Genomic DNA, 16,637 nt, shown 5'->3' with positions numbered 1-16,637 from the left:
CGTAATACGTGGTGGCTTATAGGACTAATCACGTGTTAAATCATCCACAATGTAATCATTTGGGATAATTAAACCTGTTGAAATAATCTCTTTTCCATAAATATTGAACCTCATCAGTGGTTAAAAAATCCAAAATAATAGTCCATATCCATTGGCACCCAAAATTGCATCATAACCCACCAATGGAGATATGTAACAATTGATATTGATTAGAACTCTTTGGATCATAATTTGAAACCGTTACCGATATCTCCTTCTAAACTAAATAATGCTAATGGAACCTTCTCCTCCCTAGAGTTTGATGAAGTTAAATAATTTTATCTGTTTTACAAGTCCTTCTCATAGTGCCTTAAGGCCCAGTAAAATGATAGAAGCCCAGTTTCACCATTTGAAGAAGATATGAGATACATTAGCACTTGCTTGACATCCATCATTACTATTGATACTCTCTCATCTCATTGCACAAATACTTGGTCTGAGTTGGGTCGAAGTGTAAACATTTAAGGTTTCAGCAAAAAAAGTGTATACATTTAAGGTTGAGAACATCTCTCATATTTCCTGGTGTATTTTCATTTGACCAATGAAAGGCCCACCTCCTTCTCTAAGCATTCTAAGTATTGCTCCTTTATAGTGGCTTTGATCACAACTTGTTAGGTAATTTTCTTGGCTAATCTCTTCTTAGATTTTCCTATTTTGAATTTTTGATTGAAAAACTCATACTTTGGCAAGGAATGAGAGGGGTGATTAATATCCATATGCAACTTTAACCTTTTGTTACCTTTGATGAAAGACACTTGTCATTACACTAAGACCCGACCTCTATAAAAATTTACTTAGGAAACAAAAACCTCACTACCACTTAGAATTTGTTGTGAAAGTGTTGTGGAAATGTTGTGAACATAGCATTTCTCTTTTTTATTAAGGGGAAAAAAAATTATGCAGGATTCACGTGATCTCTCTTTTTATTAAAATAAAAAAAATGCAAATCAATCACTCACGCATGAATTCTACTATTTCTTTTACACCAACTACGATTTGTAATTGAAAAATCATAACTATTTGGTTGCCCACTCTGAATCTAAATTTATACATAACCTAAAACAAATCATTACCATCTTAATCCAAACTAATTTTCTTTGAATCAATATAACATTTTTTAAATATTACTCGCTTAATGTTAATAAAAAAATGTATCAGTTTATTAACGTCATTCCTGAATTTAGGATTATTTCAGAAATCTCATTAATTTTTTTCTTTTTCTAGTTGCAACAATGGTAAGAGAGATTTGAACCTTTTAGTTCTTTCTTATAAAATATAGTAGTCATTGAATTTTTAGACTTCTAATATATCTGATAAGCCTTGGATATAAAGGAACATAATAAACAAATATATCCCAAATGGAGATAGATCTAAATAAATAATGCTTACACAGCCGCTTCTAGAGGCACCATCATTTCCTCCCAAAATCACATTACTAGCAAAGCTTGCAATTCCAGCAAAGTTGACCCACTTTAGCAGTTGCCCGCCAACCCATGTATATATACAAGGACTTAAAAGTAAAGCAAACACTTTCAGTTTTCTAGCACATGGAACTCGGTTCGAATAATGAAATTCTCTTCTTAAAAAAATTAGCTCTTTCTTTCTAATTTGTGGCAGAAATTAAAAATCCTTGCACAAATTCAGAGTGAAACAATTAAAGCGATACGTAAAATTTCAAATATCTATGCACGTGGGATGTGGCCTGGAAATCTAAAATAAGGACTAAAATATGTATAATATATATGGAGAGAGAGAGAGACTAAGAGTTAAGCAAGAAGAGGAAGAGAAAGGAAGTCAATGTAAGAATGAGTAAAGTACAAGAAGAGAGGGTCTTGGATGAGTCTCCAGTAGCAAAGATTGGTAACCAAGAGCTGTTGGTCTCCATTGGCACCTCCCCTGACTCGGTTCCAGAGCTATTTGTTGTGCTTGTTGTGGTTGTGGGAGGTGTATTTGTTGCAGCTTTTTGACTGTTCAAACAAAAAACATTTGAAAAAAAGCACATAAATTTCGTTGAAGATGTATGACATAGCTCGGAAATATTGTCTTAATGAAAACAAAATGCTATAATATCCTTTCCATTCAAATTAAAATAATTCCAACAGGAGTACTGAATTCTATAACATTTAGGTAAAATTTTCGTTTCTTATCAAAAAATGGGTAAAGTCTTCTAGTTTATGTTATATTTTCTTATTGTGTAACAAGTAAATCAAATATCAAAATGCACCATTTAGTGAATAAGTGTGTTTTGGAAGGGTTTCAATGGTTGCTTATTTGATATATTTGTCTTATTAGGTAAAGCTTTCTAAATTCTTCTTAAAAAAAAGGTATATTTATTTTAGATACAAATTTTTTACATACATCATTTATTGAAATGGGTTCCAAACAAATCTCACTTTTTAAAACAAGTTACAAAATTTAAGTGAAATCACATGAATATTAAATGAGAGCAATGAATGAGATATTTGACTGACATGAGATCATATTAGGATATGTGTTGTGCCCATGTCACCTTTAATAAATAAGAATATTAGAGCAACTCAAACTCATATTAAACACTACACTATTTTTTTTACACAACTCACCCAAGTGACAGGTCATTATTGATGAATAATAAACCTAACATCATTTTTGCATAGACTTATCACCAATCTTCTTTCTTTGCACATTGCTCACCACCAGCAATTTGTTACCTTAGGAAGTCATATTAAAGGTCATGTTGAGTGAATCAAATATATTAATTAACTCTATCAAAATGTAGGAACAGATTAAATCTCATTAAAATATTGTGATAAACTTCAAAATTTTGATCAAATATTAAAACTCATTAAAATAAGTTGATTCTATTTATACTTGTAAGGCTCATATATTTAACATGATCAATGGAACCACAGGTCACGATCATCTACCTTTCTATGGATTAATCAATCTCAACCCATTTCTCATAGGATGCGAATTACTACCAATATAATCAAAGACCAACTCCACATGAACTTGAATTGTATCACAGCCATTATATTTTAAATTATTGACAACATTCTTGCTTACAGGTAGCCTATCACTAACCTTTATGTATCCCACAAGTCAACACTAAAGAAGACAATGCAAAAAAGTAATATGAAAGCTAAGTAGAATCGTCTTAAAGAAGACAACACAAATTGTCAAAACACATGATAGATTCATCTAAAAATGGAACAATAGATGCTTTCACAATGTTAAGTTTTTATTGATTTCCACGAGGTTTATCATTTACATTTCTTTATTATCTATTATTTATAACTTATGTTTTTGAAAAGGTATCATTTATAACTTGTGACCTTAACAATTGTAAAAAGAGAAAAAATTGTAACTCTAGACTTATTGTTAAAAATGAGTATTAATTCTCTCACCCTTCTTATTTTTATGTGTCATTTTATTGTTTAAATGTGCATATCAACAGAAATTGTGGACATCCCATGCTAAATTATGAATGTTGCCTGTATGAAATGTTTATCAATGAGTGTGAAAAGATAATTACCGAACTAAAAACCCATCTTCTTCGTAATAATAAATAAATATTTTTTTAAGCTGCATTAAATTAATAAATTCAAGAAGAATAAAAACTTCAAATTTTAAAATAGAAAAGGAAAGAAAAAGAAGAAAAGATACGAAATAGTGGGATACTATCCTTACCTTGTGGATGAAGGGCAGAATGTAATGGTATAATCAGCTGATGTACATGTAAATGTACTGGTGGCATCATCATAAGCGTAGCTATACGCTCTTGGACACGCCGTTTTAAACATCTCCGAGTAACTCGACGGCTTACAAGTGTTCGGAGAACCATACGCGCCACGGCAGCAGTACTCATCGCTCCCTAAAGCACCACACGCACTATTACATGCCGAACCGTTCCCGAACCGTAACTCATTCGGGCACTGTCGGTTCAAGTCGGTCACACACCCGACTGACAAGCAATTACCCGACCCGCCACTCGGGTCAATAATCAAAGGCAAATTGTACCCGTCAACTAGACTCACGTCGTAGAAGTCTTGGGTACCCGACCCGACTGTGAATTCCGCCAGAGTTGCCGGTGGTTTTTGGCCTCCACCGTTGCATTCGACCTGGTTGGACCCGCAGTCACCGGTGGTGCAGCTTCCTTGACCGGTGTTTGGGTCGAATGTACAACCGGTTCTGCCCCAGAATCTTCCTGACCAGTTTGGTGGGGCTTGGAGGGTCCGAGACCCGCCTGACCCGAGTTCGAACCCTGTGCTATCTAATTTGGAGCTACCTGCATTGGCGAGAATTCCTGGCCATACTGTATAGTCACACTTGTTTAATAATGTAAATGTAGCCCCAGATATGCCTGTATCAAAGTAAGGAATATTGAGATTAATATATAGAGTGATTTTGATATATATAAATCAATAATTCAAAGACTGCAAAATCTGAAGCGTTTAAAAAATTACCTCTACAAAATGTCAGCAAGACTATGAGGCTGATAATAAGATCCATTACTATGAATATGGGTTATTGATGGTGTTTTAGATTTTTCTATGGTGAAGGAAATGCTGCATTGCCTGATATTTCTAAGAAGAAGAAGAAGAAGAAGAAGAAGAAGATGATGATGATGATGATGGTGATGATGTTGTTGCTGGGTAATGCGAGGTGGGGTTATATTTATATGATTAGTACGCAGGTAGAAGAACTGAAAATAGAGAAATAGACGGGAATTTTCACACGTAAAAGTGAGAAATTGCTTTCTGATTCTCTACTGGAGTAATGGAAATTGCAGGAAAGGTTTCCAACTTTATATGTATATAGAAAAAAAAGGAAAGAATATACGTAAACTGCAAGTTTTTTCTCCTGAGAAAAGAAAAACCCGTAAACTCTGGGTTTGGAAAATCGTGTAAATGGAATTAGAGAGCTTTCTAGTGGTCTTTCCTAGTTTGTATTGGGAATTTGTATACTGTGTAACTGGTAATCACCATTAGGATTTTATGTAGGGCCTGCTTGGGACCAATTACTAAAAGTGAACCTTCTATGGTTCATCAGCACAATCCGACGGGTCATTGCTAAAATGGGTCATTACTCATTAACACTTTCATTTCAAGTAAAATTTTAGTTTGATTTGTTTTTCACTTGTTTGTGCTACGCATAGTTACTACAATTTAATCTCTAGTTATTTTGTTAAGTGTCAAAGTTTGGTGCATTTCTCAATCACCGTACCCATTATGCATGAATAAATTGAGAGTTTAAGTGAATCAATTAGGACATGAAGTTCAATCTGATGTGTAAGTAATACTCACATTTTGCCTTTCCTATAGTTTTCTTTGATTTGATTAATTTAAACAATTACAAAACTCTCTATACGTTTCTAAAGTTTTATTAACCCAAAAAAAAAGAAAAAAAAACACACACAACCTCAAAAGTTCACTGAATTTAAGTCCCTACCATCATTTCTGTCATCCTCTCTTTCAATTTTTTTTTTGATGAACTTTCTCTTTCACTTTCAAATTTGGTGGAACGTAATATTTCTGCTCCCCTAACTTTTAATGATTTAAATCATTTAATCACCACTTTGTAGACAACTACACATGCTTCCTTTTTTAGTGGCCTTAAGGCATAATTACCAACATTCCTTTTTATAATTTTTGGCGATCACGCACAAAAAACCTGCTTTTTCTCACTAAAATAAAATAAAACATTGATAAAGACGAATAATGGCACTTGCTTCGTATCAAACATCAAACAAGAAGTCAAAGTTACCGTTGCTAAAGTGCTAAACCATGTAGGTAATTACTGTGGGTTTGCATATGAATGGGAAAGTTAACGGCTGCTTTAAAGTATTAGCTTATGAACTATGTTAAAATCAATGTGCACTTTTAGCATGATGATTATTCCATAAATATAAGTATTTGTGAGATGTGAAGGACAAGGGCCGAGTTTCAAGTCTTTAGAAGGGAGTTTTACATACATATACATTTAGATTAGATTAAAGTAGAATTTCTATCATGTATTAACCAACAAAAAAAAAAAAAAAAGAATTATGTTAAGAAAATTTTTATGGGAAAAAAATCAATTAATTATTTTTATGGCTTTTTATATTTTCTATGAAAATAGTGTCAAAATTTTTCTAAACTAGTTTATTAGCAATTGCCATAAAGCACCGTTATAGAAATGAGTTCAACTCACATTTGGTGTAACTCCTGTAAAGTTACATATTTTTTACACCATAAATTTTTCTGAAAGTATCTAAAAATTATTCGTTAAAAATTCAGGAGATACTAATCAATTAAGCTATATACTCTTGGTAGTTTGCATATGATAATGAGTGCAAAAAAACAATTAGTTTAGGAACACAAACAAAAAGAATAAAAAAAAAAAAAAATCGTAACCAATGCATGAAACTCAAATTTTTAATAGTAATTTATGAGACATAAGATTTCGTTGTGTCAAAACTCAAAACTCTCATCCTTGCAATAGAACCTACCTATAAACTATTATACTTTCGCTTGTCTGTGCTATTGGATACAGCAATGCCAAAAAATCCTTTCTAATTAAGCTTTAGGGTAGGGTTGGAATGAAATCTTGAACTTCTTAATCACCTTATTTCCAGTATAAACATGGTACAAAGTTGAATATTAAGGTGCCTGTTAACATGTATAGACATATCCGCCTTACTCTTTAGGTCCACTGTACTTACACATACTTATAGTGCACTTATATACTTCTTATATATAAAGGTACTATTATATATTTTAGTACAAGAGAAATACAATATATTCATTTGGTATTTTTATCATGATATCGGAAAATGTATTATATTTCTCAAGTAATAAAACATTTTTTTTATTGAATTTAAGCATATTTAAAGGGATCACTATCTCCTCTGGATTTTTTCTTTTACCCAATAGATCCTATTGGAAGAGTATGTCTATGCTTCTTCTTAGCGATTTTCTCAAGTAATTAAATATTCATTTAATATAAGTATTGTGTGTTTATAAAATATGCATTATTGGACTTTCTATGATTCAGTATCATATAAATTTTTTTTTTTTTTTTGGGGGAGGGGGTTGGGCCGGGGGGGCGGGGGTGGTGGATAATCCAGTATCATATATGGCAAACACAAAGCGATTAATCTTGATAAGGCTTTTCAGTTGAACCTCTTTAAATGTGCCCTAAGCATCTTTTGATTTGGTCTGGACCCTGGGGCCATTTTCCCACCTAATTTACAAACGTATTCGAAGCATTATGTCTAAGAATCTTTGGCTTTCGGTTCCTAAATTCAATGATTCAGGCAAATCTTGAAATCTGTATAAAAGAAAAGTGGCAAATCTTTACAGATATATATTGGCTCGACATCTCTTCAACTGGAATTAGATTCCAATTGAAATGACAAATCATATCAATTTTCTTTTATCCTTAATATTAGAATCACGTAATTGACGTTTTTATTTATTTATTTTAAAAAAATATTTATTCGCAGAATAAAGGTGATTGAGGTTATTCAGCTAATGAGATAGCAATAACATGTAAAATTTGACAACTTTGATACATGACACAACCGAAACGAAAGCTACATCGAAATTGAAGAATAGAAAAATAACATAAGACTTAGTATTTAGGCTTAGGATCAACAGCAAGCAAGAAGGAATAAGACTTAGGATCAAAATCAAGCAAGAAGGAATAAGAGGGTAATTTCTTGGAAATAATTAACGTAGAGTTTTAATTTTAGTTTTAAGTTTTTCTATTTAGCCTTTCTTTGGTTACTACTTAGTACTTACTAGGTATTTGACAAAGACGAGGAAAGATTTGGAGTCTGAATAATGAAATAATTTATGTCAAAAATAGATGTGTGTGAAATAGTAAATGTAAACAAGTGTGAAAGAATATTTAGTCTTGTAAAAATATGATTTACCATTTAATAAAGGAACTTAAAATCAGTTTAGTTCTAGCAATAATATTTTTAATGGCCCAATGAGAAGAAGTCTAAGAATTTTGAAAAGGAAGGATCGTGTTTAAAGCGTCGTCTTTGCAAATCACAAACTATTGTATCCAAGTTTTGTTGCTTTGGTTACTGCTAATTGATAAAACTTCTTCGGCTTCTAACTTTAGAGGATTTTGATCTTTTGTCAACTTCATCCCACCTTTATGTAGTTTCCTCCAAGGTTATTAGGAATTCAGGATTGAGATCCTACATGGGATCAGTAAAAGGGTTTGGGGATTGGATCGTAGGATTGGCACGAGAATCGTAAAATTCTACTTTCTGATTAAAAAAAATATAATAAAAAATACTCATAATTATAATTCATAATATATATTTTAAAAAATAAATTAAAAAGTAATTTTAATACAAATGAGTGAAATTACTAATAAAAGGTAAAGTACCAAGTTAAAAATATTATCACTGCCTCGTTGAAAACACAATTTTTCTCGTGAGATTAGTTTAGAAAATTAAACCATGAAAACACAATAAATAGCTATGATGAATTAAGCCATACACTAGCCATGAACACATTATATCAATTATAATTTTATTATTCACAATAAAAATTAAGCAACTGAGAGCCAATACATCTCATATTCTCATGAGTAAGCAACTAACAGCAAAATTAAAAAAAAAAAAAAAAAAAAAAAAAAAAAAAAAAAAAAAAAAAAAAAAAAAAAAACTCACCATTGTTGTTGATGGTCTCTCTTATAGTGGCGTTCCTACTAGATTTATCAGATTTTTGCATTTGCCTCCAACTTTCTAGTAGTTTAGTCTCTTCTTTTCTGTTTTTTGTGATTTTGTTTATTATGTTAAGTCGTTAAGGTGGCAGCTTATTATTGATGTGAACCTCAGGTTAGGGTTTTATTTTTTCCTTTTTTATATATGTTTTTTTATAATATATAATTTGGGTTAGGGCCACAGGGTTATTTGTTTATTTAATTGCTTATAAGTTTGGGGCATTTGGACTCCATTTGGAGGCCCAATAAAAGAATTTTTTTTGAATTTTTCTCTATATCATAGGATTTTTAGTATCGGTATGGAATTGGGATTCTATAAGATCCTAAGATCTGGATTTAGATCCCACACGAATTTGTCCTTAGTGGAGATCGTAGTAAAATCCAGAACGGTTTAAGGATGTAGGATCTTAGAATCATAAGACCCTGTCAAATTTTAAGAACTATATATCTATTGCATAGTTTACTTTATTTTCAAAACAATGGTTGGAATATTGACATGTTATATACATGACCACATTGTACGAAATTAAACAATATATGAGGAATATAATATTATTCACATGCTATCTGTTCTTATATATTTTTGCCAGTGAGCAAGACATATTTTTCACATATACCATCTGCAATGATTGTGGTCAAGGATAAAGAAGTTCTTGACATACAGGAAGAGATAATGCTAAAAGCTCATTCTTGACTCTTGAAGGAGGACTATTGAAGGAGCGCTTGGAATGTGCATGCCATGGGGGGAAAATTTTATATCATAGTTTGTATATAATAATATAGGGCACCCTGATATAGTAAATAGCTCTAGCTAACTGGTCCTGTTTTTTTAATAAATTATTTTCTTCAATAAGAAGAATTATTAAGAAAACTCTGGAATTTTTTATCAACTATATCTGGGGCCTATATAAATAAGGAGGAACCTTTTAAAGCAAAAGGTAGGAACCGGCTTTGCCTTTATTTTTGGGGGTTGGCAAATACTCAATCAGCAGACAAAACTTTGACAGGAAGAGAGGATCTGAGAATACATTTAATGAGCCCCATTCAAGCTAGGCTGTGACAGTCGGTTTATATATAACATGTGGCTTTGCTATAAGAATTACTAAAAGGAATGCAGATATTGCGTCTCCAAGTCACAGTGCTACTGGTGCCGTGGAATGCACTTGAATTATGGGACCCTAGTACCCTACTCCTATTCATTATTTTCTTTGAGAACTTCCGCTCTCTAGCACTGTTTTATTTATTTATTTTTATCTAGAATTCATCATTAATTGTTCTAAAACCACGATTATTTTTGCTATAATTTTGTCACGATGTGATTATCTACCACTTTCACATAAATTTATTATTTTTTTTTCCACCACTCACATCACAGTCTACTACATTATAACTATGAAAAAATTGTGGCAAAAAGATTTTCATTCATCAAGTGCTGCTGGATGTACACTGTTCATCACAGTGATGCTTATTATCACAAGTTACAGACTTATTACACTAGCTATATAATATTCAGTTAATACGTAGCATATATTTATATATGTGTGTGAATATATATATATATATATATATATATACGTATTGAAGTATGCATTAAAAAGAGGAAAAAGGCATACGTAGAGAAGTAATGGATGTTTGCTCGATATTGCTTTACAAATAGTACTGCCCCTTCGTGGTTCTTCAAAACAATACTCAATAGTCATTTAGTCAATACCATTGCCGAAGGAAAATGAGAATTCTGAGTTCTGAATAAGGTATCCTCTACCAACAATATGCAGGCTAGGCTTACTTGGAATATTCGCAAAACACGAGTTGGTAATGTGGAAAAGCAAAATGCCTACGTTTCATTTAGAAAAGTTTACGGCTTTCCATGTGATCATGTTTCAAAAGTTCAATGTGGTTGTCTAAAGTCTAAACTGGTTTGGTATGATTTTTAGGACATGTAAGACATTTGAGTTGAAAATTAAGGTACAAAACAAATCACGATGCATGTATAATGACTGGATATAGTCGACAAATTACAAGTAACAATTACGTTCATTGAAAAGATCAAGAGTGGGTCTAATTAACTAGGGTTTTGGCGGTGATTTTTAGGACAAATATAAAAGTTTGACTTGAAAAGCGAGGGCCACTTTAACAAATCACGATGCAAAAATAAGATGGTTACTTTTGCTCGTACTTACGTCCCGATCAATCACTGGACACACAAAATATATATGCGAGAACAAATAATATAGGCTATTCTAAAAAAAAGTAATATAGGCATGTATCACTAACACAGAAAAAGTAATGTTCTACCCAAAAAAAAAAAAAAAAGAGAAAAAGTAATGAGTCTAATTAATAATAGGGACTGTATTGGGATGGATTTAATTAATTAAATTTTTAATCCATCCAAACTCAGAATAAATTTTGGGATTTCTTAATTGAATTTGGGATGAATTGTGGTGAAAAATTAAAATATGAAAATTCATTAGGATTTGAGATGGATGTAGATTTTACATAGCAAAAAAAAAAAAAAAAAAAAAGTACGTAAAAAATAAATGTTTAATAACATATAAAAAACATTTATTAATTTATTTATGCACGTGTCCTCACCTTATTGTACCCCCAATTTTTTAGAAATTGTTGCAGTATCCTGTATCGTACCGTAACCGTATAGGTGCTTCAATTCTCAGCTTTAGATTATCTCAAAAAATTAGCTTTAGATTAAGGTTATATCAATTGAAAGCACTATCATTAGAATTGTTCAATTCATAAAGTTGCTCAAGGCCATGGTTTCCAAGATAAGATTCTTAAAAGGACGATGATTCTTGGTGTTTTGGCAGTCTTTCCGAGTGAACTAAACCAAGTAGTGGTTGACCTTCAAAACCAGCTTTATCAAAACGTTAGCTAGAACTATACGTGATGACATGCAAAAGTGGAATTCCTACGCTGCTTGTCCCCAAGTAATCTGGTCCATGGTGTAGTGCCCTAGGGTAAAGTTAAGAGTTGCATCTTTTGGACCATATTATATATTAGCACGTGCTGGAAGCTAGCTAATTAATTCAGTGCCACACAAATTGCACACACGGCCTAAATTTGTTCAATGGTTCTGTCATACAACTAATTTTCATGTTGCATGGATCTTCTAGCTATAAGCTTGATTGCCTATCATAGTACTGTAGTGTGTTGGCATTAGAATATCGAAAAACAGATCTTGCATAGGCAGAATTGCTTACCACAATGACGTGAAGAATTAAAGGAAATTGTAAATTAGTAATGTGTCTTTAGATTGGCTAAATTGTTTTTCACCATTGACTTAAAAGTAACAAACTGGATAATCTTTATTACAAACGTGCTTAAAACATGAAATCGAGAAGTAGAAGTCAGCATATCAAATAGGGTGATGAAAAATTAATCTTTACCACTAGGAAAATGATCTTCTTTCAACATCCAAAAATCCTTATTGATATGCTATCCATAATATCCATCGTGTAAAGAACCATTTGGAAAATTCATGAACGTGCAGAAATAATGAAATTCCAGGAAAACAAGATCAAGATGAAGCAGTCAACATATCAAAAAGGTGATGAACAATCTTTAACACTCGGCAATGATCTCCTTTCCACATCCAAGAATCCACATTGACATGCTATCCATCGTGTAAAGAAACATTTGTAATTTAGATAACCAATACCATTATTCCTTTTTTCTTTTTTTCTTCCTTACTTCTTTCCTTCTCAAATCACTTTATTAAAAGTTTTGTTTCTGCTTTCAAGTTTTGAAACCTCTAAATCTAAAGAAGGATTTTTCGCTTTTCCCTTTGTTTATCAATTCTTCACATAATCTAGTAGTTCGCAGTCAATATCTTAGTCACATATGAATAGACACTGACAAGTCATCTTTAAGTGTCGAACATATACTTTCAAGAGCACGTAACATGCATGCTAAGCTAACCTTGATTTTGATGGGAAGGGTGAACAAGTGGGTACGTAATTAATTAATGGTTGATTTGCCAAAGATTGCGTATAAACTAGCGTGTAGAAATTAAGTTTTGATCAATTTACTATGGCGTACAATAAGTGACACTGCAGAAAATAATTATTGGTTAATAGGAGGGGTTGCTTAATCTTTAGTTTTGCATTATTGAATATTGATCAATTTACAATTTGTTTCTGTCGGAGTAGCAAGAGGTCCACATTCTATTTTCTATCTTTCTTGGCCAAAGTTTAATTTCAAGTGTCTTTTTGATGTAGATCCTATTCCTATCAAATCATTGCTCTATGCTTGTTTTGACCCACAAAAGAAAGCTGCAATTAGGAGCTCGATCCATACATGTTTTGACATGCATAAAGTTCGTATGTGGGTCAGATTATCAGAGCGTACAAATGAGAACAACTCTATGTGTAAAGACACAGTTGGACCCATCTAAAGATCTTGTACTAGACACTTCCGGGACACTTTTAGATTCTATTCAAGGGGTTCTTACACAGAATGTGGACCCATATGCATGTCTTCGGCCAATGGATTACTCCTTGTTCATGTGCTTCGGCAAAGGCAAGTGCATTTGGAGGGTGCTTTCTCGATTCCCGTAAATTAAGCCGTAATGGAGGATCTGGTCTTGTTAAGGAATGAAGAATGGCTATGGAAAATTCACCAACCACATTAATCCGAAGCCATCATCTCCGCAAACCATGTTATGGATGAAGGTAAAAGAGAAAAGAAATGAGAGGCAATATTTTATAAATTACCATTTATACTAAAAGATGGTTAAGTCATTATTCTAATACTATCCCTCTCATAGTCACATTTGATATGGGCCAAAAAGAGATGATTCAAATTTAAGATCACATTCTTTGATATTGATAAATTATCATTTATTCCAAAAATTTAAGCTGTTAGAAATTATTATAATAAAAGATCTCTTGAAGTGGCTCCAAAATGTGACTTGAAAAAGCAACTATAACTCTGACTTGAAGTCACATTTTTCAATTTAAATCATGACTCCAAGTAATAGCTTTAGTTTCTTATTTATGTGTGTGTAAATGTGTGTGTAACAGAATATGTAATAGATACTACTCTTTGAAAATTCTTAAATAGAATAAAAAGCTATAACAATTCGGCCAATAAAAATACCATTAATGGTCTTTTTGGATTGAGGGAGAGTAAAGTAGAATTGGCCCGAAAAAGACAACAAAATTGAGGACAGTGACTTAAGAATTAAGACTATGTATTCTTAGTTTCCTTTTCAATGATCTTTCAACCCAAGTGTTTCATCACAATTGATTGCGCTCAAAACTTGAGGCAAGCTTAACTGAGCCATTTAGTTACAAGTTCGGTGATCTACAAGATATATGGCTTAAGACTTAAGCCTTCCAGCATGTTTCAAGTTATGAGATTGGCCGTGGGTGAGTATTGAGATTTTCCTATTTTAGGAACAGATACACGAGATAATCTAGAAGAAAAGTCTGCCTCAATTTTAGGGATAATATTTTAAAGAACTTTGTCCACAATTTGTTACATAATAAATTGTAAGGGATTAATGATCACTTCAACATGAGCTTATCATTATATTTTTGTTACAAGAAATGGTATGTTTATAATATTTTCACAATAATTTTTAAGTGGCAAGTTGTTACAGGTTGTTATTGAATAGGTAAAAAAGTAATTTCAATAGTAGATTCAAATTAGAACCAATAACATCTAACTATTTATAATTTATTATAAAAATATTTTAAAAATATTATAAACATATCACTTCTCTTTTTGTTACTAACAGCTCAGTGCTCACCACATCAACAAAGGACTAAGGTGTGACAGAAGTTGTGTTATTAGACTTATTCTGGAGGGGTAAAGTGGAGGGCCTTGAGGCCCAAGCTCGATGTAAAATCAAGGGCTTCTCATGGCCCAAGGTGAATGCACTCCCATAGAAATCCCTAGGCTAGCACCCAAGCAGAAATGTGTTCAATTCGAGACCACATTTATGTTTCAAGCTCCACCTTACGTTGTTGATCGACCAACGTTGATACGTACCAATCACACCTCAAATAGGGACACTCGAATAGAAGTGCTCGATAACAAGGCTCGAGGGGAGGGTCCCTAATTTTAACCAGTAAATTCCGATGCTTGATATTATTACCGAAGAAAAGTCTTTGCGCCAATCCAGTCATCAATCATTACTTCGATTAACGAATAACCACCATTCCTTTTGCCTTAAATGCGATAGGTCAAGCTCCCACTATAAAGCAATGGCGCAAGCACCATAGGAGCCAGTTAAAAAGTCTTCCCCATTTCTTATTTCTTCCCCAAAACTCTTAGCTTGACTTAATTTTTAGAGTATATTTGATCATCCCCTTTGGTTGATAGGATGTTTTCTCATAAAAGAAGCATTTGAAAGAACAGAATTTTTTATTATAGAAATTTTACATTTTATACCTTATAGTTGATTGAGGTTTAATTTATTAAACTCTATAGTTTTAAAAAGGTAACAAATTGAGCATCAAGTATCAACCTATTTACATTCTCAAAAAAGAAAAAAAGTATCAACCTATTTAAGTGTGAGGCGTAAGGGCATTGTGTTTGTGGTTTAATAATATTGGTTGAGGGTACTTTTAAAAATATAACATTTAATTTATTTCTTTTTAAAACGTAACCATTTAATTTTTAATTTTTTTAAACTACATGGGTTTAATTTGATGCCTTCCCAATTATAAATTATTGGATTCAAAATATAATTTTCCTAGATTTTTAGGCCTTTCGATATTTGTTGGGTTCTTTTATTTTTGGGCGTTCGATGTTTGATAACAGAGTACTGTGGATCCAAGATGATCTGGTAGGCGATTTTTTTTTTTGAGAAAGGGGTAGGCGAATTTGGGCTCATTTTTTACTCAAAAGTCAAAACTATAGAAAGGACGAATTTTAAATTAAAAAAAAAAAAAAAAAAAAAAAACCTCAGGAATCTTTAGAAAAAGACACAGAATAATGTCATATTACCAGAACGAAATGGGATTCACAGATTAGCTTTATATTCTAAGAGCATCCACAGCAGTGGAGTTAAAAATTTAGCTTTTTAGTTTCACCAAAAGTTACTTTATCTATTATACCTACACATATGCTGCAGCAGTGGATCTATTTTAGCTATTAACGTAATAAAATAATATAAACATCACAATAAAATAATATACCACCTACAATAAAATAATATATCCCACTACCCAAAAAAACAACCTAGCACCATCTACAACCACCTCTACCATCAGCCACACCCACAACCACCACTACCACCACCACTAGCAGACACAACCAAACCCACAAAAAAAAAAAAAAAAAAAAACCAAACACCGTACCACCAAACCATAGCCACAACAACCACCATCGCTACCACCACAGCCATCAAACCCACAGAAGAAAAAAAAATCAAACATCATTCCCACATGAAAATACATTAAAAAAAAAGAAAAAAAACAAACAAACAAACTCAATCACACAACAAAGAGAATGGCATGGGTCTGATCGGAGGACTGGACGAAGGCGTTGATCGGCGGAGTGGGGAAGACTGGGCGGCGTGGGTCTGATCGGAGGATTGGGCGGAGGCGTGGATCGGCGGCTTGGGGCTTAGGGAGATCGGCGATGGGGCTTGGCGTGGGTCGGCGAGTTGGGTCGGTGGAACAGGTCGGCGGTGAGGGAGCTGGCCGACGAGCTGAGGGATGAGGGAGGCCGACGAGCTAGAGAGAAAAAAAAAATTGACTGGCAAGCTGAGAGCTAGAGAGAAAAAAAAAATTGACCGGGGAGCTGAGAGCTAGAGAGAAAAAAAATTTTGAGAGAAAAAAAAAATTGAGGAAGAAAGAAGAAGGAAGAGAAGCCGGAGAGAGAGAGAGAGAGAGAGAGAGAGAGAGAGAGAGAGAGAAAAGGATAGG

At 32.9% G+C, this 16,637-nt stretch overlaps 1 protein-coding gene across 1 annotated transcript; it reads right to left on the bottom strand.

Moving 5' to 3' along the window:
• Positions 1-1,603: 1,603 nt before the first annotated feature.
• LOC126712419 (thaumatin-like protein 1) lies at positions 1,604-4,969 on the bottom strand. Its single transcript, XM_050411741.1, has 3 exons — positions 4,485-4,969; positions 3,709-4,381; positions 1,604-2,006 (listed from the first exon to the last, which is right to left on the bottom strand). The coding sequence occupies exons 1-3, from the start codon at positions 4,528-4,530 to the stop codon at positions 1,799-1,801; spliced, it is 927 nt and encodes a 308-aa protein (XP_050267698.1). The 5' UTR covers positions 4,531-4,969; the 3' UTR covers positions 1,604-1,798.
• Between the last annotated feature and the right edge of the window lie 11,668 nt (positions 4,970-16,637).

The sequence above is a fragment of the Quercus robur genome, chromosome 2, assembly GCF_932294415.1.
Source record: "Quercus robur chromosome 2, dhQueRobu3.1, whole genome shotgun sequence".
Classification (NCBI taxonomy): Eukaryota; Viridiplantae; Streptophyta; class Magnoliopsida; order Fagales; family Fagaceae; genus Quercus; species Quercus robur.
The sequence above is the reverse complement of the archived record's forward strand: the minus strand, read 5'-3'. Positions and strand labels throughout refer to the sequence as shown.

Bases quoted from the DNA above. Each gene is read 5' to 3' on its own strand.
- LOC126712419 (XM_050411741.1), bottom strand. From the start codon at position 4,530: ATGGATCTTATTATCAGCCTCATAGTCTTGCTGACATTTTGTAGAG. The intron at 4,382-4,484 runs GTAATTTTTTAA...ACTTTGATACAG, and splicing joins CTTGCTGACATTTTGTAGAG to GCATATCTGGGGCTACATTT. The intron at 2,007-3,708 runs GTAAGGATAGTA...TTGTTTGAACAG, and splicing joins TTCTGCCCTTCATCCACAAG to TCAAAAAGCTGCAACAAATA.